The sequence below is a fragment of the Falco punctatus genome (genome assembly GCF_963210335.1).
Source record: "Falco punctatus genome assembly, contig: scaffold_30, whole genome shotgun sequence".
Classification (NCBI taxonomy): Eukaryota; Metazoa; Chordata; class Aves; order Falconiformes; family Falconidae; genus Falco; species Falco punctatus.
Window position 1 is genome coordinate 1447219 of NW_027660235.1, and position 23614 is coordinate 1470832.

At 49.6% G+C, this 23614-nt stretch overlaps 1 protein-coding gene and 1 long non-coding RNA gene across 2 annotated transcripts in view; both read right to left on the reverse strand.

Moving 5' to 3' along the window:
* LOC308057464 overlaps nt 1-23614 on the reverse strand; it is a 624999-nt gene that overhangs the window by 539815 nt on the left and 61570 nt on the right. The window lies entirely within an intron of this gene.
* On the reverse strand, nt 18857-19798 carry LOC308057477 (olfactory receptor 14C36-like; the record flags this gene model as incomplete). Its single annotated transcript, XM_080411575.1, has 1 exon — nt 18857-19798. One exon carries the CDS (start codon nt 19796-19798, stop codon nt 18857-18859), a length of 942 nt encoding a protein of 313 aa, XP_080267701.1.

The window sequence follows — 23614 nt, forward strand, 5'->3', positions numbered from 1 at the left end:
AGCCTACTTGACATCCAGCTGCCGGGATCCTTCACTTCCCTGGGTGGCATTGGGTGCTGCCAGCTCCTGCGGCCTGGCCCTGCAGCCAGCTCAGCACGGAGGGAAATTTGCACCTACGCCTGTCAGATGCCAGCTGGAGGAACAGCGCTGAAGGAGACTTGGAGCGGAGCTGACTTTGTCCTGAGCAGCGAGGTTGTGGTGTGACACTGCGATCCAGCCTGCGCTGGTAGTTGGTGCCAGGAAAACAGCACTGGAGTCCTGGTGTCCTGCTATGGCAGGGGCAAAAACGGCTGCCCCCAGCAGGGGAGGGGCGGGGCAAGATGCCCTGAGCAGGACAGGGACAGAAGTCAATGCCCCCTGAGGGGCAGGAGCAAAGCTCGCCACCCCAATGAGGGCAGGGGCATAAAGAGCCCCCTGAGCAGGGCAGGAGTCAACCCAGGTACCTGGTGTGGACAGGGGGCAAAAGCAGCCTCCCCAGGCCAGGAGGGGAAACACCAGCCATCCCCAGGGGCACATGATGACAAAAAGCCACCCAAGCGAGGCTGTGGCCAAAGTGGATGTCCCAAGCACAGGCTGAGTCCTGGGGGCAGATGCAAGTCATGGGCAGGTGCTTTGCTCCACGAGTCTCACGCACACAGTCCTGTAGCTGGGACGAATGGCAAAGAAACCCTGCGCAACGCGACGGTGCCAGCCACAGCTGTGCACGGGCAGCTTCCAGCCCGGGGCAGGCGTTGACTCCTCTGGCTGTGCGCAGCGGGGAAGAGGTGGGAACTGTGCCGGCGGCCGAGCAGCCCTTCGCCAGCAGCACGTGGGGAAGCCCAGCGGCACCGGCTGCTGGCTGCAGGGGAGGTGCCCAGGCTGGGGCAGCTGCCTGGCCACAGCGTGTTGCCGTGCAGCCCCGTCTCACAAAGCGGCAGTGATGCGGCACCCGCCCGGAACTTGGGCCCTCACCTGGCCAGGGCTGGACATCCTGAGCAGCGGGACGGCCAAAGCCAGTTGGGCTGAGCTGCCCGTCAGGATAACTCGGCTCCTTCTTGAGCTACTTGCGTGGCTTAAACATTTCTCCTTTCCTGCTGACTGCTCCTCAGCTTCCACCCTCTTCCAAAGGTAACTAGGACTTTGCTTGTGGGACAGGTCCTAGAAGAGGTAGGTTGGGGATAAAAGTGGCGGCTGCTCTCTACCTCCCAAGCTGTATGCTGAGCTCTTCCACCCTTCTAGGCTGGCCAGACAGGCGCTATGGGTACAGTTCCTGTTTGGTAATTCCTATTTTTTTGCCGTTGCCAAGGCTAGGGAAGTAGGGAGGTGGCTGGCCGAGGCATTGAGCTCAGCGTAGCCTGACCCGAAGCCCACCTTGACTGATGGGTCAGGAAGGGAGACCAGAAACACAGCCCAGCAAAGGCAACCGTTACAGTAGCGGCCAGACACCGGTCACTCCTGCAGACAGGGTGGGCAAGTGTGGGCTGGAGAGCCAGAGGGCTCTGCTGCCAACAGTCGCTACAGGCAGTTAAAGCGACCACTTGAACACTTTTGATGGCAAGTGTTGGCCTCTCTTTTTTATGGTGGTTGAATGATTTTCTTGAGCTCCACTTTCTTCGTTGCAACCAGGTGACGGTATTGGTGCTGATCTTCTCTTTCTGGGCCGCATCTGTACATTCTTTGCCAGCCAAAGCTTCCTGCTCTGCTCCTGAGAGGAGCCACGGCCACAATGGGAAACGTCTCCTGTGAGTAACAGCTTCACCAGCAGCCTTGGGCTTTGTGAGCCCCCAAATGCAATGGGCACGGCTGCTGCTCCATCCTGGAATGCTGATTGTGGGGACAACCTCGAGGGAATTCTGGGGTGTTTCCTGAGAGCATCCAGGCCTACCCAGGGTTTTTTGATTGGACGCAGCAATTGGTCATTTTGTCCCTCCTCTGCCATTCTACACAAGCATTTGGAAGATGACGTTGCTCGTAGAACAAACTGACATCAGTAGGGTTCCCTTCTGGGCTTGGTGCCTGCTTGTTTTCGTCAAGTGACAGTCAGAAAAAGGGAAGGCTTGACCTGATCATTCAAGACTCTAGATGGAAAGGCGAGTATCCCGACCCCAGAAATCAGAGTGTGGGTTTGTTGGATTTCCAGCAAAAGAAGGAGGTGAACAGGCTATTTTCCCAAACCTTTTCCAAGCAGTAAATGTCACAGGCAGTGTTGGGTTTCCCCTGTTCTGGCTTGGAGGTTGGAGCTGGTTGTCCTGGGTGCTCCAGCAGAGAACTTGGCTTTTCAGATACGCTTCTGTGCAACAAAACCATCATTTCCCTGCAGTCGTTGCCGAGGGAATGGCTCCACCACAAAGGATCCTCTTTCCCCCGGAGAAGATTTGCATGGACTGGCAGCAAAGGCAGAAAGCTGGAGCAGGCCTCTACAACGCGGACAATACGTGCTTCCTCAACTCCGTGCTGCAGTGCCTGACGTACACACCCCCTCTTGCCAACTACCTGCTCTCTCATGAGCACAGCAGCTCCTGTGAGTACTTTTAGGAAGATCTCCTTGTCAGTCTGCTGGGCACTTCCCAAGCATCCCCAGAACCTGCAACGGGATGTAGGAGAAAAGCAGCCCTTCTTTGTCAGCTGCCCCCAAGCTGGTGTTCTTGGAACACTCAAGCCTAGAAGCCGCTTGTCCTATCAAGGTGTGTTCGCTCTCACAAAGACGCCTCTTTCTAGTCCCAGGTGTTGTTCCCGATTCCTGCAGGTTAAACTCTCTCTGCTGGTTGCACAGAAAACTTCTGTCAGTGAAGCATCCCTCTCAAGAATGTTTTCTGTGTACTGAGATGTCCTGGGCATGCTGGGCCGTTGGCACCTGGGGAGGACTAGGAGACTGTCTAGGACAACTCCAAGATCTCCATGAGGTTTCCCATTCAATGGCTCTTTGACTAACCTGACTGGCTTGCTTCCCTCCCTCCCTCTTCAGGTCACCAGCAAGGCTTCTGCATGATGTGCATCATGGAAGCGCACGTTAACAATGCCTTGAACACCTCAGCCAGTGCCATCCAGCCCAGGGACGTCATCAATGCCCTCCCACGTAGGTCACCTCAGCTACTTTGATGTGCTTTCCTCTGTTGGTAGAGGACTGAAGTACTACCTTCCTCTTGATTAGGAATAGGAGGACATTTCATGCTTGGCATGCAGGAAGACGCCCACAACTTCTTACGCTGTACTGTCACTGCCATGCAGAGAGCTTGTCTGGCTGGAAGCAGCACGTAAGCACAAACAAATGACCTTTCAAAGTTGCCCAGCCTTTTGGCTGCCTTGATGTCCCCCCATCAAGGAAACACTACGCCCAGGGCTTGCAGGCAAAGGAAAACTCTTGGAGGAGATAACTCTCTGCTTTACTGTTTCCTTCCAGCTGGGACATCTCTTCTCAATATACTACCATCGTCCATCAAATATTTGGGGGCTTCCTGAGGTCCAGAGGTATGTTTCCACAACTGTTGCTCTCCTTACACTTGCCTGTGCCCTGCTGTGTGCCTGTGAGAAACAGATGAGCGTGTGGCTGGCTCTAGAAAAGATGAAAAGCATAAATGGGCACGACCTATCGACTTCACCTGTTGCTGAGCATTTCCCTTTGCCTTCCAGTCACGTGCTGCAGCTGCAAAGCAGTTTCCGATTCCTACGAGGCCTTCCTGGATGTGCCTTTGGATATCAAAGTAAGAGGGTTTCTCACTGGGCTTCAAGACGTCCCAAGCTCCTTGTGGCTTCCCAGAATGTGTGCAGCTGGCCTTGAAAAGTGCACTGTGAACACAGGAGAGCTTGGTGGGAGGTGGGAAGTGGTATGGGAGGTGTCCTGCAAAGGCCACGGCAGCGGTCTCCCTGTAGGTGCTGGGCAAGCACGCATTATACTCTCTGCACTGAGGGTCTCTCAGCCACCATCTCTTTGCCTTCCCTCAACACCCACCTGGCTCCTAGGCTGGTGGCTCGTGTTGTTTTCATTCCTGATGACCCTGCACACCATCGGCAGCTGAACTGAGCGGTGGCACGGTGAGGTAGCTCTTGATAGTGTCAGCCGGAAATCTCTGGGAAGGGAGGGAAATGTTCGGCATCATACCCTCTTTCCTCCTCCCTCTGGCCACCCTTTGCAGGGTCACGGTGTGTCTCCTCAGCGTCATCCACCTGGGTCTTGTGGGCAACTCCCCCTGAGTGCTTGGGCGAGGGCATTTCCCCCAGCTCAGAGCTCTCCTTTCTCACCCCTCCAGGCAGCCTCATCTGTCACCACAGCTCTGGAGGACTTTGTCAAGCCCGAGCGGCTGGCTGGTGAAAACAGCTTTCGATGTAGCAGGTAAGAGGATGTCTAACACCAGATTAAGACTTGTGCCTGTGTGGAGATGCTGCCTGTCATCGAGCCTCAGGAGGTTCGATGCACAATCAGGAGGCACAGCTTTTCTTTCTTACGGCCTAATGGTTCTGAAGAGTCTTGAAATGGCGTGAGGACGTGTGAGGTGGAAAAGGTTGTCTGGCTGCCTTGGGGCAAGCTAGGGTGCATTTCAGTGCTTGGCTCTCTGCTTGCTTTCAAGGTGTGACGAGATGGTTACTGCCTTCAAGAGGTTTACAATCGATCGCGCGCCCAGGGTGCTGACGCTGTGCCTGAAACGCTTTGATTTCTATGGCAAAAAGATCGGCAAGGTGTGTACACAATTGGAGGGCAACTCTCTTTCTCTTCCTGGAGCAGGAGATTTCCCAGAGCAGGATGCTCTGTCACAAGCTGTTCAGGTGGAGCTTTTTGTGTTCCCTTCTGGGGCGAGGAAAGCTCCTTTGGCAGGGCAAGCACATGCTCTGCTGCGACAGAGCTGCTCTGGCCGAGAACAGTTTCCTGCCACCCAAGGCGTTACCTGCTGCTTCAGGGACAAGAAGTGTTGATGAGCCCCAGAGATGTATTTTAACATGGCTGGGCCCTGGTCTTGGCAGGCTTTTTCACGTGGTATGGCAGTATCCTTCCTGACCCCTCTTGGTCTCTCCGCAGTTTGTGCAGTATCCCCAGTACTTGGATCTCCGACCATACATGTCTCCGGGAGCTGCAGAACCGCTCCTCTACGCCTTATACGCTGTCCTGGTGCACAGCGGTGGCAGCTCTCAGGCAGGACACTATTTCTGCTACACCAAGGTAAAGAGCCACTTCCTTTGTCATGGGGAAGAATGTGTGCTGGGGAAGGCAAACTTTTCTGGTAGCCAAGCTTTTGGGGGAGAAGGTCTCCTGACTGGCTGGATGGGATTTGCACTGGTGGATTCTTGCTTCTGTAGTTTGCTGCCTGTGTTTTTCTGGAGAAACCATGCAGTTCATCTCCAGGTATCATTGCCTTTATTTACAGGCCAGCGATGGACTGTGGTACCAGATGGACGATACGTTGGTGGATTGTTGCGACATAAACACAGTTCTCGCGCAGCAAGCCTATTTACTTTTTTATGTCAGGTAATAGCCACTACTGAAACATGTCGAGAATGCATTTCCCTTTCCCAGTTTGGCTATTTTCCTTCCGATCCTCCTGAGTGTTTCTGTCCTAGCAGACAGTTACTACCCGCATCATTCAGTGCTGTCCAACGTGAACTGCCCCCCGTCGGTCCTTCCCTTCCCTTGCTGGGCTTTAGGCTGCTGCCCCGATGTAAACTGCTACTTGTCTGCTCTCTGTAGCTGTTTGATACAGAGAAGAGTCCCTAAAGCGGCCTACAGGGAAGATCTGGGGGACTCCTGATCAGGATGTGTAGTGATTGGGTGAGGGGCAGCAGTTTTAAACTTCAAGAGGGTAGATTTAGAGTCGATCTTAGGAAGAACTTGTTTACGGTGAGCGTGGAGAGACACTGGCAGAGGTTGCCCAGAGAAGCTGTGGATGCCCCGTCCCTGGAAGTGTTCAAGGCCAGGCTGGACAGGGCTTTGAGCAACCTGGTCTGTTGGAAGGTGCCCTGTTGCAGAATGGATGAAAGAGAACGGCCACGGTACTATGGAAGGACTGTGTGATACGACTTTTTGACATAAGTCTGGCTTAAGTCTGAGTGAACCAAACTAGGCCGCAGAGAGAAAAAAAAAACACTAAGAAGCTCAGCTGCAGTGGAAAGTTACCAGGATTGCGAAAGAGAGAAGAGAGATAAGATTGTGCTGACCTTGTACAAAAACAGAAAAACAACTTTAAGGGAGTAAGCATGAAGAACAAGGTGTAACCCGAACCCGCTGTAACCGCCCGCTGTAACCGCAAATAGGAGGACGTATAAAAATGTAACCCTTTAGAGCTTAGCCAATTAGCAGATGATTTGTAGGCATAAAATTAACTGGAACTGTATATAAGACATAATCGCGCCGTAATAAATTGAAGCTTGCTTTATCACTCACATTGAGTCGGCTGCTTGCTTCCCCTCGCTCGTCGCAAGTGGCGCCCGAACAAAGGACCCCCAATCCTTGTTCTTCACCGGACAGCGAGGACGGAGAAGCACTGGTAGCAGCGACCAGGGAGCGAAGATCGACTGATGCAGGCATCGTAACTCGGTCCGTGCTTGAACCGACGACTAATCAAGGAAAGGTTCGCCGTCCGTGAGTGTCTACCCAGAGAAAAGGCTGCATCTTAATCAAGGAAAAGGACTATTTAAAGCGCGCTATGGAAAAAGAGGTAGCACTCGATCTTTTACAACGCTTTTTAGAAAAGCGGGGGGTAGGCCCTTTAAAAGATCTGGCCGGGTTAATTGCGTTAGGTAAAGCGAAAGGATATTTTACAGATCCTGAGCATATCTTTGAAGTAGATGAATGGCGTAATTATGGAGATTGTTTATGGGATTTGGTAATTGATGATGATAAAGTTGCTAAGAAATTAATGAAACCTTGGAGGGAAGTTATTAGCTGCTTAAAGAGATATAAAGTTGAAAAACAAATGGCAGCAGCTGCTTCCAGCCGACTCGAGCGGTCTGACCCAGCTGCTGGGCGTTTTACGGCAGGAGGTGACTATTTTACCCCCCCTGCCTCAGGAATCCCTGTTCCTGTTGTCCGTCAACCCTCGAATCATTCTTCTTCTCCTCCGGAGGAGAAATCCTGTTCCCCGGCACCCCCTCAAGAGGAGGTGCAGGGAGAATCGCAAGAGAGTGATTCGGAGGAGGAGGCAAATGATAAAAACGTAAAAATGAATAAGGAAAAGTTACAAATTGACTTAATCACTAAAACTTCTAAGCCATCTTGCCCTCGTTCTCAGCGACGACTGATTCGAGTCAGTTGGGACAAAATAATCCGAGAGGCAATAGAACAACAGGAATTTGATGTTGTAGCTCAAATTGATCCCCAAGCCTATCCGGTCCTTTATACTGTTGATAATGCTGGCACAATGACAGGAGAACATCATACTTTAGACTGGAAAATATTGAGCCAATTACGAAGTACTGTTAATGATTCTGGTTTGCATGGTGAACCTGCCAGACAGATGTTAAATTATATTTGGGGTAGCGGGATGCTTTGTCCTGAAGACATTAAAAATATAATGAGACTCATTTTAAAACAATCGCAACAACTGTTATGGCAAGCTCATTGGCAAAGGCTTTGTGAATTGTCTGTGCATACGCCGCGCGCGCCAAATGATCGTTTAGCAGGTTTAACTGTAGAACAATTGATGGGAACTGGACCTTTTGCTTCTATAGAAATGCAAATGCAGACCGGTCCAGATGTTTTATTAGAATCTATGAGGCTAGCAAGAGAAGCTTTACAAAAGGTTAAAACTACACCAGCTACACCCTCTTATATGTCAGTTAAGCAAGGAAGGGATGAGTCCTTTGCATCTTTTGTAGATAAAGTTACGGATGCTATTAATCGAGCTGATGTATCTGATTTTATGAAGGGACCTTTGTTAAGACAATGTGTGTTAGAAAATTGTAACTCTTACACAAAAGGCATTTTAGTTACTCTTCCTCTAGATGCTTCTATTGAAACCATGTTAGAAAGAATGAGCAGGGTTCCTGTAGGGCCTCAAGCTTTGTTAGTTGAAACGCTTAAAGAAGTAGGGGACAATTTAGTCAAAGCTCAACAACAAGCATTTGCAGCGCTCGCTCCACTGAAACCTCCAGTTGAGCGCCAAAATAAATCACGCCGGCAAACGGACTGTGTATGTTACCGTTGTGGACGTTCAGGTCATATGCGCCGACAGTGTCGAGAGCGTCAAGTATGGTGCCAGAATTGTCAAATGAATAATCATAATACTGCAGCTTGTCAGCGTTCGGGAAACGGGAAGCGGAGCACCAAGAGTCGCGGCGCGCTGACCCCAATAGCGGCTCCAGCAACTTACATGCCGACAACTGTCTCCAATCAGCTTCCCCACCCAAAACCGACATCTCCCGCCCTCGACCAGCCACCGACTTACAACCTGCAACCCGAGGGAGCCTCGGACTGGATTTGGCAACGGCAATAGACATTACCTTACTTGATACTCGTCCACAAAAAGTTGCTACAGGAGTCCAAGGACCTGTCATGATAAACGACCAGCCTCATGGAGCTTTGTTACTGGGTCGCTCTTCGAGTGGCCTCAAAGGACTCTTTATTTTACCGGGACTTATCGACAGTGACTATAAAGGAGAAATTTTTATAATTGTACAAACAAATTTTCCACCTATCTATATTCCTAAAGGTAGTCGCATAGCTCAATTGATACCGCTTCAACAGCTGACTCACCACATGTCGACGATGTTTGACCATGATCGTGGAACCAGTGGTCTTGGTTCCACAGGAGGCTTGGCACTGCTAACCATGCCTATGAACCAACGGCCACTCGCCCACATTATTCTTGTACATGGAACTGACAAAAGACGTATGACTGCACTTTTGGACACTGGTGCAGATATTACCATCGTCGCACGTGCTCAGTGGCCTTCTTGCTGGCCATTGCAACATGTTCCTGGAGGAGTTGAAGGAGTAGGAGGGATGGCTCCTGTCCAACGCAGTCAGCAAAGAATACAAGTCATCTTAGACGGGAAAACAGCACTTCTGCATGTCACCGTCATGCCTTTACCAAATGGAGTAAACGCCCTCATCGGAAGAGATGTATTGAATCAAATGGGAGTAATCCTTACTACAAATTCGCCTTTTTAGGAACGGTTACCGTCAATTGGACTTTCCCGATTCCTTTACAGTGGCTAACAGAAGAGCCTGTTTGGATCGGACAGTGGCCGTTGAAAAAGGAAAGTCTGCGACAGGCACATTTACTAGTTCAAGATCAATTAACACAAGGTCATCTTAAGCCGTTGACCAGTCCTTGGAATACGCCTATATTTGTCATTCAGAAAAAATCAGGAAAATATCGACTTTTACATGACTTAAGAGCAGTGAATCGACAGATGCAAGCGATGGGAGCCTTACAACCAGGCCTTCCCAATCCTGCCATGTTGCCCACCGAATGGCATTTGTTAATAATCGACCTAAAAGACTGCTTTTTTACAATTCATTTACACCCCAATGACACTCAACGATTTGCATTTACATTACCATCAGTGAACAGAGAAGGTCCTGACCAGCGATTTGAATGGACTGTGTTACCACAAGGCATGAAAAATAGCCCTACCTTGTGTCAGTTATTTGTTGATGCCGCTCTCCAACCTATTCGAAAAGCATGGCCCCATGTTATTATTTACCATTATATGGATGATATTTTATTTGCGCAAGAACAGCCCTTTACTGCGCAACAGGAACTCTTTTTACGACAACAGTTAGAACAACAGAAGTTAGTCATAGCAGCTGAGAAAGTTCAGCGTTCACCCACATGGAAATATCTTGGCTGGAATATTACTCATTCACAAGTAAGTCCACAGAAATTAACTATTCGTCAAAATTTACATACTCTCAATGATGCTCAGAAGTTATTAGGTGATCTCCAATGGTTACGTCCTGTAGCAGGCATCACCAATGACGAATTAGACGTGTTACGCCCATTGTTAAGGGGTACAGACCCATCTTGCCCTATTAATGTTTCTGAAGAGCAACACGTTATGATCCAACAGCTCAGTAACCGGATTGTAGAACGAGCAGTAGAACGCATTGACCCTACCTTTCCTGTAGACCTCACTGTCTTATATGGTCCTTCACATTTTATCGGTGCACTTACACAGTGCAAAAAGGAAAAGGGGGAGACTGTAAGAGTGTTAGAATGGATATTTACCAAAATGCAACCAAAAACCACCATCCAAGAAAAAACACAAAATCTGGCGGAAATCATTCAAAAGGGAAGAATGCGAATTTTACAAATCACCGGAATGGAGCCAAATGCTGTGTATCTACCAATACGCAGAGAAGACTTAGAGTGGTGGTTGCAGAATTCATCGGTTTTACAGTTAAGCTTATTAAGTGAAGCTCTAGAGATTAAAGTCGAGCCTTTGAAAACACCAATATTAAAATGGATTAGTAATTATGATTGGTTAAAGTGTCCAAAATGGAGTGAGAAACCTTTAACAGATGCTATTACAGTTTATACAGATGCAGGAAAACGCTCAAGAAAAGCGGCAGCAACATGGTACGAAAACAATCAATGGCACCATCAAATTCTCCCCACAAAAACAGGAGATTCGTTACAAACCTTAGAGCTAGCTGCTGTTGTATGGGTCTGTACCCAATGGATGCATACAAGATTAAACATTGTAACAGACTCAATGTACGTTGCTGGAATTGTAAGCCGAATTGAAGATGCTCGTCTTAAAGAACTACAAAATCAACGACTGTTTGAACTTCTTAGGCAGCTGTTGTCAGCAATACAACAGCGCACGCAACCCTACTGCATTATACACATTAGAAGTCACAAATGGTCTGAAGGTTTGGGGGAAGGGAATGCGCGCGCTGACCAGCTCGTGTCTGTAGCGGCTCCTATAAATGAGTTTGTTAAGGCATGAGAATCACACAACACATTTCACCAGAACGCGCGGGGTCTGCATCGACAGTTTAACATTACAATGGAGGAAGCTAGGGGAATTGTACGAGCTTGTCCTACGTGCAGTCATCATGGACCGGGTTTAGGTATCGGTGTGAACCCCAGAGGACTTAAAGCCAGAGAGTTGTGGCAAATGGATGTCACTCATGTTCCCGAATTTGGTAGATTTAAATATGTTCACGTTACTGTTGATACATATAGTAAGTTTGTATGGGCCACAGCACAAACAGGAGAACGTGCACTTCATGTAACTCGGCATTTAACAAGTTGTTTTGCTGTTATGGGGGTGCCTCAATCAATAGAAACTGATAATGGCTCTGCTTATGTCAGTGAAAAAATGAGACGTTTTTGTCAAGCGTGGGGAGTGCAACATAGTACAGGTATTCCTCATTCTCCCACAGGGCAAGCAATCATTGAAAGAACGCATCAGACATTAAAACAATATTTACAAAAGTTTGAAAAAATTACAGATGTACAAGAAAGACTTGCTAAAGTTCTTTTTGTGTTAAATCATCTATGTATCTTTACAGATCAACAGGAACCGCCTGCATGGTTACATGGGTATTCTAAGCTATGTAAAGATGATGTTCCAATGTTTGTTATGTATAGGGATCCTTCAACTGGTTTGTGGAAAGGACCAGCAGAAGTGAAATATGCTGGAAGAGGTTATATGTGTGTACTTACTTCCACAGGACCACAGTGGATCCCAGCAAAGTGGACCAAAGCAGCGGTGACCAATGTTCCAACAACCAGTGACAGTTGTGATTAATCTTTTAGTGTAACTTTATCTATATTCTAATCATGATGTTAACAGCTGTTGTGTTAATTAATCTTATTGTTATAGGTGTAGCTCTTGTATCTAAATCACTGTTTGATGTGCAGGAAAATGTATGGGTAACCTTAAGCAGAGCTGTCAACACAACCACATTTTGTGCAAGCGTGTCAACTCCTAGTGTACCCTTTTTAACTTGTTTAGTAGGTGTGCCATTAAATGACTCAGATTGGATCACCCTTAACCAGTCTCTTAGCCAGACAAAGATTACCCAATTAGCTCGAGGTTCAAATATGAGTGAGTTTTTTGATAAATTTGATAATTGGGATGACAAACTTTCTATTGGTCCTAATCCTCAAGAAATTGAACTAGTTGACTCATTGAATGCCTCTTATTGTGTATATCTAAATTCTTCTAAGTATCCTTGTGCTGGTGAAAGTTCTGCCACACCTTGTAATGCAACTGTTAGCACTCTTGTATACCCAATTGGAAATCAGTCTATTTGGAGTGGTTGGTGTAACCATACCAGTCGAAACCTGTCAAATCCTGCCCCTGGACTATTATATCCTAGAAAGTTACCCCCTGGTCTATTTTTTATTTGTGGTAATAGAGCATGGAATGGAATACCCTCAATGCCTGTAGGGGGTCCATGTACCATTGGTCGCTTAAGTTTAGCTTTACCACATCATCATCCTAACAAGTCAAATCCAACAAGATGGAAAAGAGATGTTATACAAACTCTTCAAAACACCTGTGACGATAGTGTACAACTTTGGAATAAATGGGAAGTATTTTTTACTTCGTTTTTTATCCCAGGTGCTGCTGCTGCTCGAGCCCATAAAAACTTAGAAACACTGTCTTGTTGGATAGTTAAACAAGCCAACCTCACCAGCCGGGTACTATCAGACCTAGCTGATAGCCTAACCACTGTTCAACATGCCGTTTTACAAAATCGCATGGCCATTGACTTTCTATTATTAGCACATGGACATGGCTGTGAAGATTTTGAAGGCATGTGTTGTATGGACCTTGAAGACAATTCCAGCTCCATACACAAAGAAATTAAACAGTTGATGGATCATTCTCAAAAGATTCAACAAGATGTTGGATTCTTTGGCCTAGAAAGTTTAGCAGATTGGTTTGGAATAGGAGGCTGGTTAAAGGGACTTTTACAAAGTGTATTACTTATAGTGATAATTGTTGTCATCGGATTTATATGTTTAAGTTGTGCTCTCTCCTGTATTCGAAAATTGTTTGAATGTTTAACTGGACCAGTTTTCCTTGTCCAAAAAGAAAAAGGGGGAATTGTTGCAGAATGGATGAAAGAGAACGGCCACGGTACTATGGAAGGACTGTGTGATACGACTTTTTGACATAAGTCTGGCTTAAGTCTGAGTGAACCAAACTAGGCCGCAGAGAGAAAAAAACACTAAGAAGCTTAGCTGCAGTGGAAAGTTACCAGGATTGCGAAAGAGAGAAGAGAGATAAGATTGTGCTGACCTTGTACAAAAACAGAAAAACAACTTTAAGGGAGTAAGCATGAAGAACAAGGTGTAACCCGAACCCGCTGTAACCGCCCGCTGTAACCGCAAATAGGAGGACGTATAAAAATGTAACCCTTTAGAGCTTAGCCAATTAGCAGATGATTTGTAGGCATAAAATTAACTGGAACTGTATATAAGACATAGTCGCGCCGTAATAAATTGAAGCTTGCTTTATCACTCACACTGAGTCGGCCGCTTGCTTCCCCTCGCTCGTCGCAGTTACCTCCCGAGCCTTGGCAGTTCTGGTTGGGAACTCTTCTGGCCAACCTGAAAAGTTAATACCAGCAAATATCGGTACCCCCCTTTTCTTGGAAGTTCCGTGAAATCAGCCTGCCATTGTTGTCCAGGCCCATTACCCTTTCCAGTCTGGCCCATTTCTAGTTTGGGAGTATTCTTTGGATTAGTCTGGAGGCAAAGGTCACACTGTTGAGTCACCTGTCTCACTGTGGTATATAAGTTTCTAGCTACAATATCTTTTATCAGATGCTTATACAGAGCCTCCATTCCCCCATGTCTCTTCCTATGTTCTTCCCGTATTAAGTGCCACAGTAAATATGAGGGAACAATTAACTTTCCCTGTGGGGTATAAGCCCATCCCTCTTCATTATATGACCCTGCTAAGTCTGAAATAAGTTTCTGATTTTCCCTAGTGTATTTTGGTTTATCTTGTAGGGAAATATGCCTATCGGGGATTAAAGCCCCCGCTACTTTGATTTTCGTTTTGTCCACTTGTTCTGCCTCTCTGTCCGCCAGTTCATTCCCTTTTTCCAAATCTGAGCTCACTCTCTGGTGTGCCTTAATATGCATAATTGCCACTTTCTCAGGGAGTTGGACAGCTTCTAGTAACTTCAGAGTTTCTTCCGCATGTTTGATATTCTTCCCTTGGGAGTTCAATAAACCTCTTTCTTTCCAAATTGCTCCATGTGCGTGTACAACTCCAAAAGCATATTTTGAGTCTGTGTAAATGTTTACAGTTTTGCTCTGAGCCAACTCCAGGGCTCGAGTTAGGGCAATTATTTCTGCCTTTTGTGCGGAGGTGTTCATGGGCAAAGGTCCTGACTCTATTACCTCTTGACTGGTGGTGATGGCATATCCTGCGTGTCAATTGCCATTCAGGACATAGCTGCTCCCGTCTGTGAACCAGTTTTCTCCGTTTTCTATGGGGCTATCCTTTAAGTCTGGGCGACTTGCATATGTCGCTTCAATAGTTTCTAGGCAGTCATGATGCACTGGCTCTCCTGTGTTTCCGCTGAGAAAAGAAGCTGGGTTGACAATGTTAGTAACCACAATTTCCACATCATCCTGTCCCACTATTACAGCTTGATATCGCAGGAATCTTTGTCGAGATAGCCAGTGTCCACCCTTTTCTTCCAATACTGCCGACACTGCATGGGACACAAAAACAGTCATTTTCTGGCCCAGGGTGAATTATCGGGCTTCCTGTATATTTAGTATCACAGCCACAACTGCCCTTAGGCATCCAGGCCAGCCCTGTGCAGTTGAGTCTAACTGTTTAGAGAGGTAGCCAACTGCCCGACGATACGGACCTAGCTCCTGTGCCAATATTCCTAGGGCAATGCCCTGTTTCTCGTGAGAAAAAAGGAGGAACGGCTTACCCACAAGCGGGAGTCCTAAGGCCGGGGCTGACATCAGAGCCTTCTTTAGTTGTTCAAAAGCTTGTTCAGCCTCTTTATTCCATTCGAGGTGTTTCTGCTCAGTCGCTGTCAGCGCATATAATGGTTTAACAAGCAGTCCATAATTGTAGATCCACAATCGACACCACCCTGTCATTCCCAGAAAGGTTCGCAATTCCTTTACCATCTGGGGTTTTTTAGTTTGGCATATCACCTCTTTGCGGGCCTGCCCCAAAGTTCTCTGTCCCACACTGATCTCATAGCCCAAATAATTCACTTTATGCTGCATTACCTGAGCCTTCTTCCTAGACACCCTGTATCCTTGAAGCCCTAAGAAATTCAACAGACTCACCGTCCATGCCATGCAATCTTCCTCTGTGTTGGTAGCGATCAGAATGTCATCCACATACTGTAACAATTTTCCTTTCTCGGACGGGGCTTCCCAGGATTCCAGGTCTCTCGCAAGCTGATTGCCGAAAATGGTAGGACTATTCTTAAACCCTTGCGGCAACACTGTCCAAGTGAGCTGGGTCCTTCGACCACTTTTAGGATTTTCCCACTCAAATGCAAACAACTTTTGACTGGCTTCGTGGAGAGGGAGGCAAAAGAAAGCATCCTTTAAATCTAGAACAGTAAACCAGATTAATTCAGGTGCCAATGCAGTCAGTAGGGTATACGGGTTTGCCACGACTGGGTAGAGATCCTCAGTAATCCTGTTCACTGCGCGCAAGTCTTGAACCACCCTATATGACCCATCGGGCTTCCGAATAGGTAATATAGGAGTATTGAATTCAGACTCACATTCCTTTAATAGTCCTAGCTGCAAAAATTTTTCTATCACCGGCCGGATTCCTTCCCTGTCCTCTTTCTTTAGTGGATATTGTTTAACAATTAACAATATCCTTCCAATGGGAGAGTATACAACCCAGAGGACTCTTTCTCAGTATCCCTCCTTGGGTGTTACCCATTTTCAATATACTCTTAAGGGATTTAAACTGACTTTTAAATTCTCTTTTCACGCCTGTCAGCCACACTCTCACTTATTCTCACTCAATTCCACTCTCACGGGCGTCCATGCACTCAGAGAAAATCACACACACATCACTTCACACAAACACTATGGTTCGACAAATTCAAATCGGTAGTCTATTCCAAATGCCTTATTGCCATAACCAAAATCAATACCAAAAGAAATCTAATATAGCATCGCTCCAGTTAACAACCTTCTAGCAGCTGCAAATATCTTGTAAATTACAAGAGGCTTGCTTACCTTTCTCCTGCTTCTCATATACCGGTCATTAGCAGGTCCATCCTGGCTCCCAACAACGGGATACAGCGGTTACCTCAAACTCAGTCGATCTATCCCCGAGATCGCTACCGGCCGCTCTATCGGCCAGCGAGTTTCCCAATTGCAGTCCCAAACCCTATAGGTACCCAACCCACGGGCACTATGCTGCACGCCAGACATCTCTGCGCGATTTATCAGCAGCCCCGAATATGCGTACGCTTAAGTCACTTTGTTAAACATACCGTTAAATCCGCAGCTTCAAGAGGCTGTTGTCCACTCCCGCGGTGATCGGCTGGCAGCGGAGACTCCTCCGAGTAAAATGCTCGGGGCGCGCCTAGGAGCGTCCACTCCGCAGTCGGTCCCGCAGCCGAGTGGAGATGCTCCTGCCTGGCTCGCCAAAACTGACGTGCGGAAAGCAGACTCCACAATCTGTAAGACTGTAAAGTAGGTATGTTTATTCAGCGCTGGGCAGCACGGGGGAGTAGTCCCGCCAAAACCGTGCGCGCCTGACACGAAAACTTGCTCTGTTTTTATAAGACATCTCATTACATATTCATAATATGATGTAATACGCCTATACATATGCATTACCTATCCCCGCTTTGTATTAAAATTAGTTCTGCAAGTCATTTCCATATCTCTCTCCCGACTGAGTTTGCGCAGTGTCCCCTGGTGGTGGTCGTCAGGGGTCCTGAGGATGAAGGCAGGTGAGTCTTCCTCGTGACCCCCACATCTGGCGCAGGCTCAGTAACGTCCTGCTCTTTGTCCAAACCGCAGAACCAGCTTTGGCTTGTTCTTGCAAGGTTGTAATCTTTCTTTGGACTTATATGGCCATAAAGCTGGACTTACATGGTCATGAAGCCCTTTACTCCCGTACACCTTATCACAGTACCCAAGCAAACCGTGTAAGATTTGGCAAACAGCTTAAATTTTACAACTTTTACCCAAAACAGCTAAACAGACTATTACAATTGTTAAACTTACCCTATCTTTTAACCCCCCCTCTCTCTCACAACTGCTCGCACTGGAAGATGTCACTAGTCAGTGGCCACCAGGAGGACTTGACCACTGCTGACATTTGGTCTTGAGCCCCTGTGGCGTATGATGCACCGACTCTGGGAGCGGATTGAAGGCACGAAGACACTTGAAGACACCTCGAAGACACTTTACTAAAATCAAGCAAGCCTTTTATACCTTTGCAGGGGGCTGACGTGTCAGCCTGTAACTCTGCTCTGCAGCTTTCCACTCTGGGCTCTTTTTTTATTACAGACACAGCAGCTCAGCAACTCCCTTTATCTACAAGGCCACAAGCTCTGCAGAGCACTCCCTATCTTCAAGGTTCTCCTCTTGCTCCCATGACTTCCTTCCAACAAGCATAACTGTGTCTCTCTCCCAAGGTCGGGTTTCGCTCCCTGATGCTGTTGAGCTAGCTCGAGACATAGCCACAATCCGCCAGCCAACTTCCCACCCACAGTGTCCTCCATTTCTTCACTCCAGAAGTCACCCATCTGCCTATACAGAAACTGCAGGAGAAAAAGTCAAACCCCTTGCAAAGGTGCAGGTACAAACCATCCCCTTCTTGCCTCAATACGTATGGGTGCAGCAATCCCTTTGATGTCCCACAACTACCTGGAACTGGCTGCAGGAGTATTTCCACCGTCATTTCCCCAGACACTACGGTGAGGATGACCAGCCTGTATTTCTCCCAATTGCCCTTCTTGCTTTTCCTGAACAAAGGCTGGATGTCTGCCTTTTGCCAGGACCCCAGAACCTCCCTTATTGCTCGGACACATTTGAGGGCACCATCCAGAAAGGGTGCCGTGATCAGACAGAGGCACGTGCAATGACCCTGCCCACGGCGGGTGAGATGAATCTCCCTGGGACAGTGTCCTTTGTTCCTGCAGTCACACACAGGAACGGCGGTGCCCTGGGAGGTGTCCCCACCTCAGCTGGCCTCATGCACTGCTGGCGTGGTTGAACCCCAGCCTCACGCACACAGGGGTGCTCAGAGGCACGAGCCCGTCCCTGGCACGTGCGTAGGCAGAGCACTGCAGCGGGCACAGTGACTGCCTGGCCTCCTGCTGCCCCTGCCAGAGGCTGGCAGCACCTCAGCCCGGGGGTGTCGCGCCCTGCTCGGCACCTCGCGGAGATGGCCCTCGTCATGAGCAATGGGCACGGGGACCTCGGTTCAAGGAAGCACGTTGCAGTGCTGCATTCAGGTGGTCTCCACAAATCCAGAACATTTGATGGAGGCCAGCACCGTCACAGAGTACCCGTTGCCTGCCCCTGCCTGCGCTTACAGGACTGCCACGCAGCACGGCAGTGACCAAGCTGCCAGAGCACTCAGGCCTTACACCAAGGCAGGGGGTCAGAAGGGGAGTGTGGAAGTGGAAGGAGGACAGCACTGGAGAGCCAAGGGGTGGTGTTCCCTGGTACTGCTGCCATGCCAGGAATTTTTTCCCCTCCGTCTGCGGATACAGGAACTGCCCCTGCAGCTGCAAAAAGGCCTTGGAAGAAAGAATCCCAGGAAAAACATAGTGGTTTAATGGCCCTTTGGCTTTGTTAGATGAAGAGAGAGCAGGGCACTTTCAGAAAAGAAAATCACAGAAGGAATTAGAATGGGGACGACACCTTTATCAGAAACGAAATACCCTGAGAAACTAGAACAAATTCAGAAGACACTCTGAGTCTGTGATAAATTACATTATAAATGTTATTCAAATTTTTATTCCTTCAGAAGAAGATACAGTTATCAGTTTGCACATTGCACCCTTGAGCTCCTGGTTCCTCATGCTGTAGATGACGGGGTTCACTGCTGGAGTCACCACTGAGTACAGAACTGCCAACACCAGGTCCAGGGATGGGGAGGAGATGGAGGGGGGCTTCAGGTAGGCAAACATGGCAGTGCTGAGAAAGAGGGAGACTACAGACAGGTGAGGGAGGCACGTGGAAAAGGCTTTGTGCCGTCCCTGCTCAGAGGGGATCCTCAGCACAGCCCTGAAGATCTGCACGTAGGACAGCACAATGAAAACAAAACACCCAAATAATAAAAAAGCACTGCCCACAATAAGCCCCACTTCCCTGAGGTAGGTGTGTGAGCAGGAGAGCTTGAGGATCTGTGGGATTTCACAGAAGACCTGTCCCAGGGCATTGCCTTGGCAGAGCGGCAGTGACAGTGTATTGGCCGTGTGCAGCGCAGCGTTGAGAAACCCACTGGCCCAGGCAGCTGCTGCCATGTGGACACAAGCTCTGCTGCCCAGCAGGGTCCCGTAGTGCAGGGGCTGGCAGATGGCCACAAAGCGGTCATAGGCCATGACGGTGAGGAGAGAACACTCTGCCGAAAGGAAAAAGACAATCAGGAAGAGCTGTGCAGCACATCCTGAGTAGGAGATGTCCCTGGTGTCCCAGAGGGAGTTGGCCATGGCTTTGGGGACAATAGTGGAGATGGAGCCCAGGTCGAGGAGGGAGAGGTTGAGGAGGAAGAAGTACATGGGGGTGTGCAGGTGCTGATCGCACACTACGGTGGTGATAATGAGGCTGTTGGCCATGAGGGCAGCCAGGTAGATGCCCAGGGAGAGCCAGGAGTGCAAGAGCTGCAGCTCCCGCGTGTCTGCCAATGCCAGGAGGAGGAACTGGGTGATGGAGCTGCTGTTGGACATCTGCTGCCTCTGGGCATAGGATCCTGTCACAGGAGAAAAAGACAGTGATAATTTAGGGGAGACTTCTGCAAGCAAAATCAAAGCCATTTCCCACAGACCATCCCCCCCCCCGTCACACACAGACATCCCTCCCTTTTCTCGGAGACCTTCCTGCAGCTGTGTGGCTGCAGCCCTGCTTGGTGCTGGCCGTGTGGGTGATGAAGAGCAGGGCATCTGCCCACGGGCTCTTGACCAGCCAGCCCCACTCTGCAGCAGTGGGTGGGCCAGGGACCAGTCCTGGTGTTTAACTTTGTCCTGTGAAACCAGTGCCAACGCAGAAGGGCTGGTCAGCGTCTGCAGCGCCAGTGCTAAGGAACGGGAAGGGTGAAGGCATTTTAAGGGAGTTTTAGTTTTTTTCACAGCTCCCCCCATCTCTCCTGTTGAGTATTCTCGCATGTCAGAAAAGCAGAGCATTTTTGCTGCCCTCAGGTGGAACAGAGTGAGGTCTGTGAGGCAAGAGGCTTGCCTGTGGGTGAGTGCCCAGTGAGGGGAGGTGGTCTGTCCATCTGGTTCCCGGTATCTATGGGCTTGCACCTTCCTGAGATGAATGGTGGCCACACTCCTATGTTACCCTGAAACACCACAAGGCACTGCTGAGAACAGACTGACCCACCACAGACCAGTAAAGGTTGTAGGCTTTCATCAGAACTCAGCATCCCACCCACAGCAAAGGATACACAGCTCATTTCACCCACCCCAACAGCGTTTTCTCCATCACAGAAACGCATCTACGTGGGGCTTTCAGATCACTAATGGGTGCGAGGGGACATGTTTCCATTCTGGAGGGCAACTCACTGCTCGGAAGGGAACTTTAAGGAGGTAGCCAAGTGCCCTAACAAGAGCATCAGGTTCAGGGAGAACCAGCCCATTGCCCAGCCCCACACAGGGCATTGTCCACAGCCCCACAGGTGAGAGGAAAGCTGGGACACTTGTTCCCATGGACACACCTGCAGGAGAGGACCCACAAGGTCAGAGTGTGACTCTGCAGCTGAAACACCCATCCCCAGAGAGCCTGGCAGCAAGAGCTAGAGAATAAAACTAACCCCAAAAGGCAGAGAAAGAAGTAAAATTGCACTGACGGTCTAGGTAAGAGTGTCCAGGGCGAGCGTGCCAGGCACTGAGGGCAGCGCTGCCCTTGCCCAGCTCTGCTCGCCACCTCCCACACACCAACATTGCCGGGCAGCTGCTCTCAGCCCCTGTGCTCTGCAGAGGGACCGGGGCACGTGGCTGCAGAGCTGCACCGCGGCTCTGCTGGAGCTCTGGCTGCAGAGGGGGTGGCTCACACCTCGGGACCCCCAGCCCTGAGGGCAGAGGCTTTGCTGGGGGGAGAGCAGCCAGGGGGATGCCTCAGAGAAAGGGGTCTGCACTGCACATGGTCAGAGAGAGCTTTCTGATTCTGCTTTCAACAACAATTCTGTCTGAAGTTTCCTATCAGTCCTTGCAATATCCTGGATGTCAGGAGATTTTCCTTGTGGGAGGTATCTCCCTGTGCCAGGTCTTTCCCTGTCAGTGCTCACAGACCACATCTCTGCCTCTGTGCACTGGCCCCGCACAAACGTGCCTCTCTGCAGGGCACTGGCTGGGCGCAGGGTCCTGTCCGCAGGGGGAAAAGGGCAGCTCAGAACGACCCTGATGGCTCCAGCAAAGGTGCTGCTGCTGCTGTTCATAGGCGGAGGAGTGGCTGAGGGCACTTCAGGAGGCTCCTGGCAGACCTCCTCATCACTCAGAGTTACAGCTGGCAGTCTCAGGGACATCTTCAAACTCGAGATCTCCATTAACATTTCTGCCTTCCCTCTCCTGCCCCCAACAACAGAAAGCTGAAAACACAGATTGAGGAGAGCCCTGGATTTATCATAGCAATCCCTGCGCTGACCTTCGATACGAAAAGTCTCATCCAGACATATTCTGAGGGTAACCTATCCTTGTAAGCAGTGCTCAGCCATGCAGCACACTCTCAACAGCAGAGAGATCCTTCCCTCTCGGGGCTCAGTCCGTACGCCCCCAGAGCTGTGGGGAGCCCCCCGGCAGGCTGAGAGCTGCCCCTGGCAGGCGGCAGAGCCCCTGCCCCAGCACACAGCCCCCGCGGCTGCAGGGACCCTGCTGGCAAGGACAGCCCTGGGCACCCCTGCCTGCACAGCCACCTTCACAGCCCTGCAGCCGGCCCTGGCACAAGGCAGCCCACATGCCCTGGCCCTCCCACGCTGCAGCAGGGAAGCCCTGCTCTGCAGCACACTGGCCTCCTCCACAGCAAAAGGCTCCCACACGGTCCCACAGGCTGGGGGGGCCCCAGCTGCTGCAGACCCGGCTAGCAACTGCAGAGGCATTGCCCTGCAGCCACACACTTACCGGCTCAAGGGCTCTGCAGATTTCTCCAGCAGGGAGCTCTCAGCAGCCTCCCACCAAGGGCTGCTTTTGAGCTCTCCCTGCCTCCCTCCTCTGCCCCTCTGGGCTCCCTCCAGCTGTCCCTGGGGCTGCAGGGGAACCTGATGGGCAGCAGGATGAGGCAATCCCTCATGGGCCTTGCCTCACCTGGGGGGACACACTTATTTCCAGCACTGGCAATTCCCTTACTAGAAAAAGTTTTCTGCATGAGCATCAACTTTTGTTAACCCATTACTAGACAGGACAGCAGGAAGACTGCAGCTTAGGATCCAAGTACTCCTAAAGGAGCGTGTGTGTACGTGTGTGTCTGGTGGTTCTGCAGGCAGGGCGGGGAGGATGTCCTCAGTGCTTCAGTAAGCCCTGCAGAGCCCATTTCAGCACTTCATTGCACAGTCCGAGGGCTCAAGACTCAGCTCTCCTTTGCCCAGGCCACGTCTCTGCTCTGAAGCAAAGCCTTTGCACCCACGGGCTCGGGGACACTTGGTACCAGGTTGCCTTATGGCCAGGCAGAGCTGGGCTGGTGCCACAGCTGGGGGGCCTCAGCCCAGTGTGCAGCAGTGCTTTCACACTAAGACGAGGGGTTTCCTCAGACTCTTGGTTTTAATGAGCCTGGCAGTTTCCGAAGACAGACGAGACCCTTGTGTCTGACCAACCTGCCCACGACCTGCGCTTTGACAGCCCACTGTATCCGAGGGTGACTCTACCAACCTATCCAGGAACCCCGCTGACAGCATCATTGAGTCAGAGCCCTTAAAACCCCTGCTCACATCTCCAGAGACTTATAGAAAATGAACTTCAGCTGAAGATTTTTATTATGCAAGTTTGTAACAGAGTAAGGTTCAAGGAATTCCAGTAATGGTAGACTGACTGCAAAACACACTTAAATCAAAACACTGAGCAACAGCTACCGTGAGTTAGTGCTAGCATAAAGTTCTTACCCTATAGGCATCCCTAGGGGGAATGACAGGTTCAGCCCATCCACTGATCCCAGAAGTTCCCATGGAGTCTCCACACACTTATCCCCTCATTGTCCACTTTGACACTTCATAGCACGTTGCTTATTCATTTACCTACACGGGATAGGTTACAAGTTTCTCACTCGTGATGTACATTAGTGCTCACCCTCAGGCAGCACCACGGAAGGCTTTCACTGACTGCACATGCTCCCCAAGCGGGGTTTTGCCCTCGTTTGAGGGCTGTTTGACATGGAGGTTGCAATCTGTCACTACCACACTTACCTTTGTCTTCCTATTGACTGGGGTGGGTTTGGTTTGTGTTTTTGGTTTTTAGGTGTGTTAGGTGGTTTTACAGGCAGGGGCGGGGAGGATGTCCTCAGTGCTTCAGTAAGCCCTGCAGAGCCCATTTCAGCACTTCATTGCACAGTCCGAGGGCTCA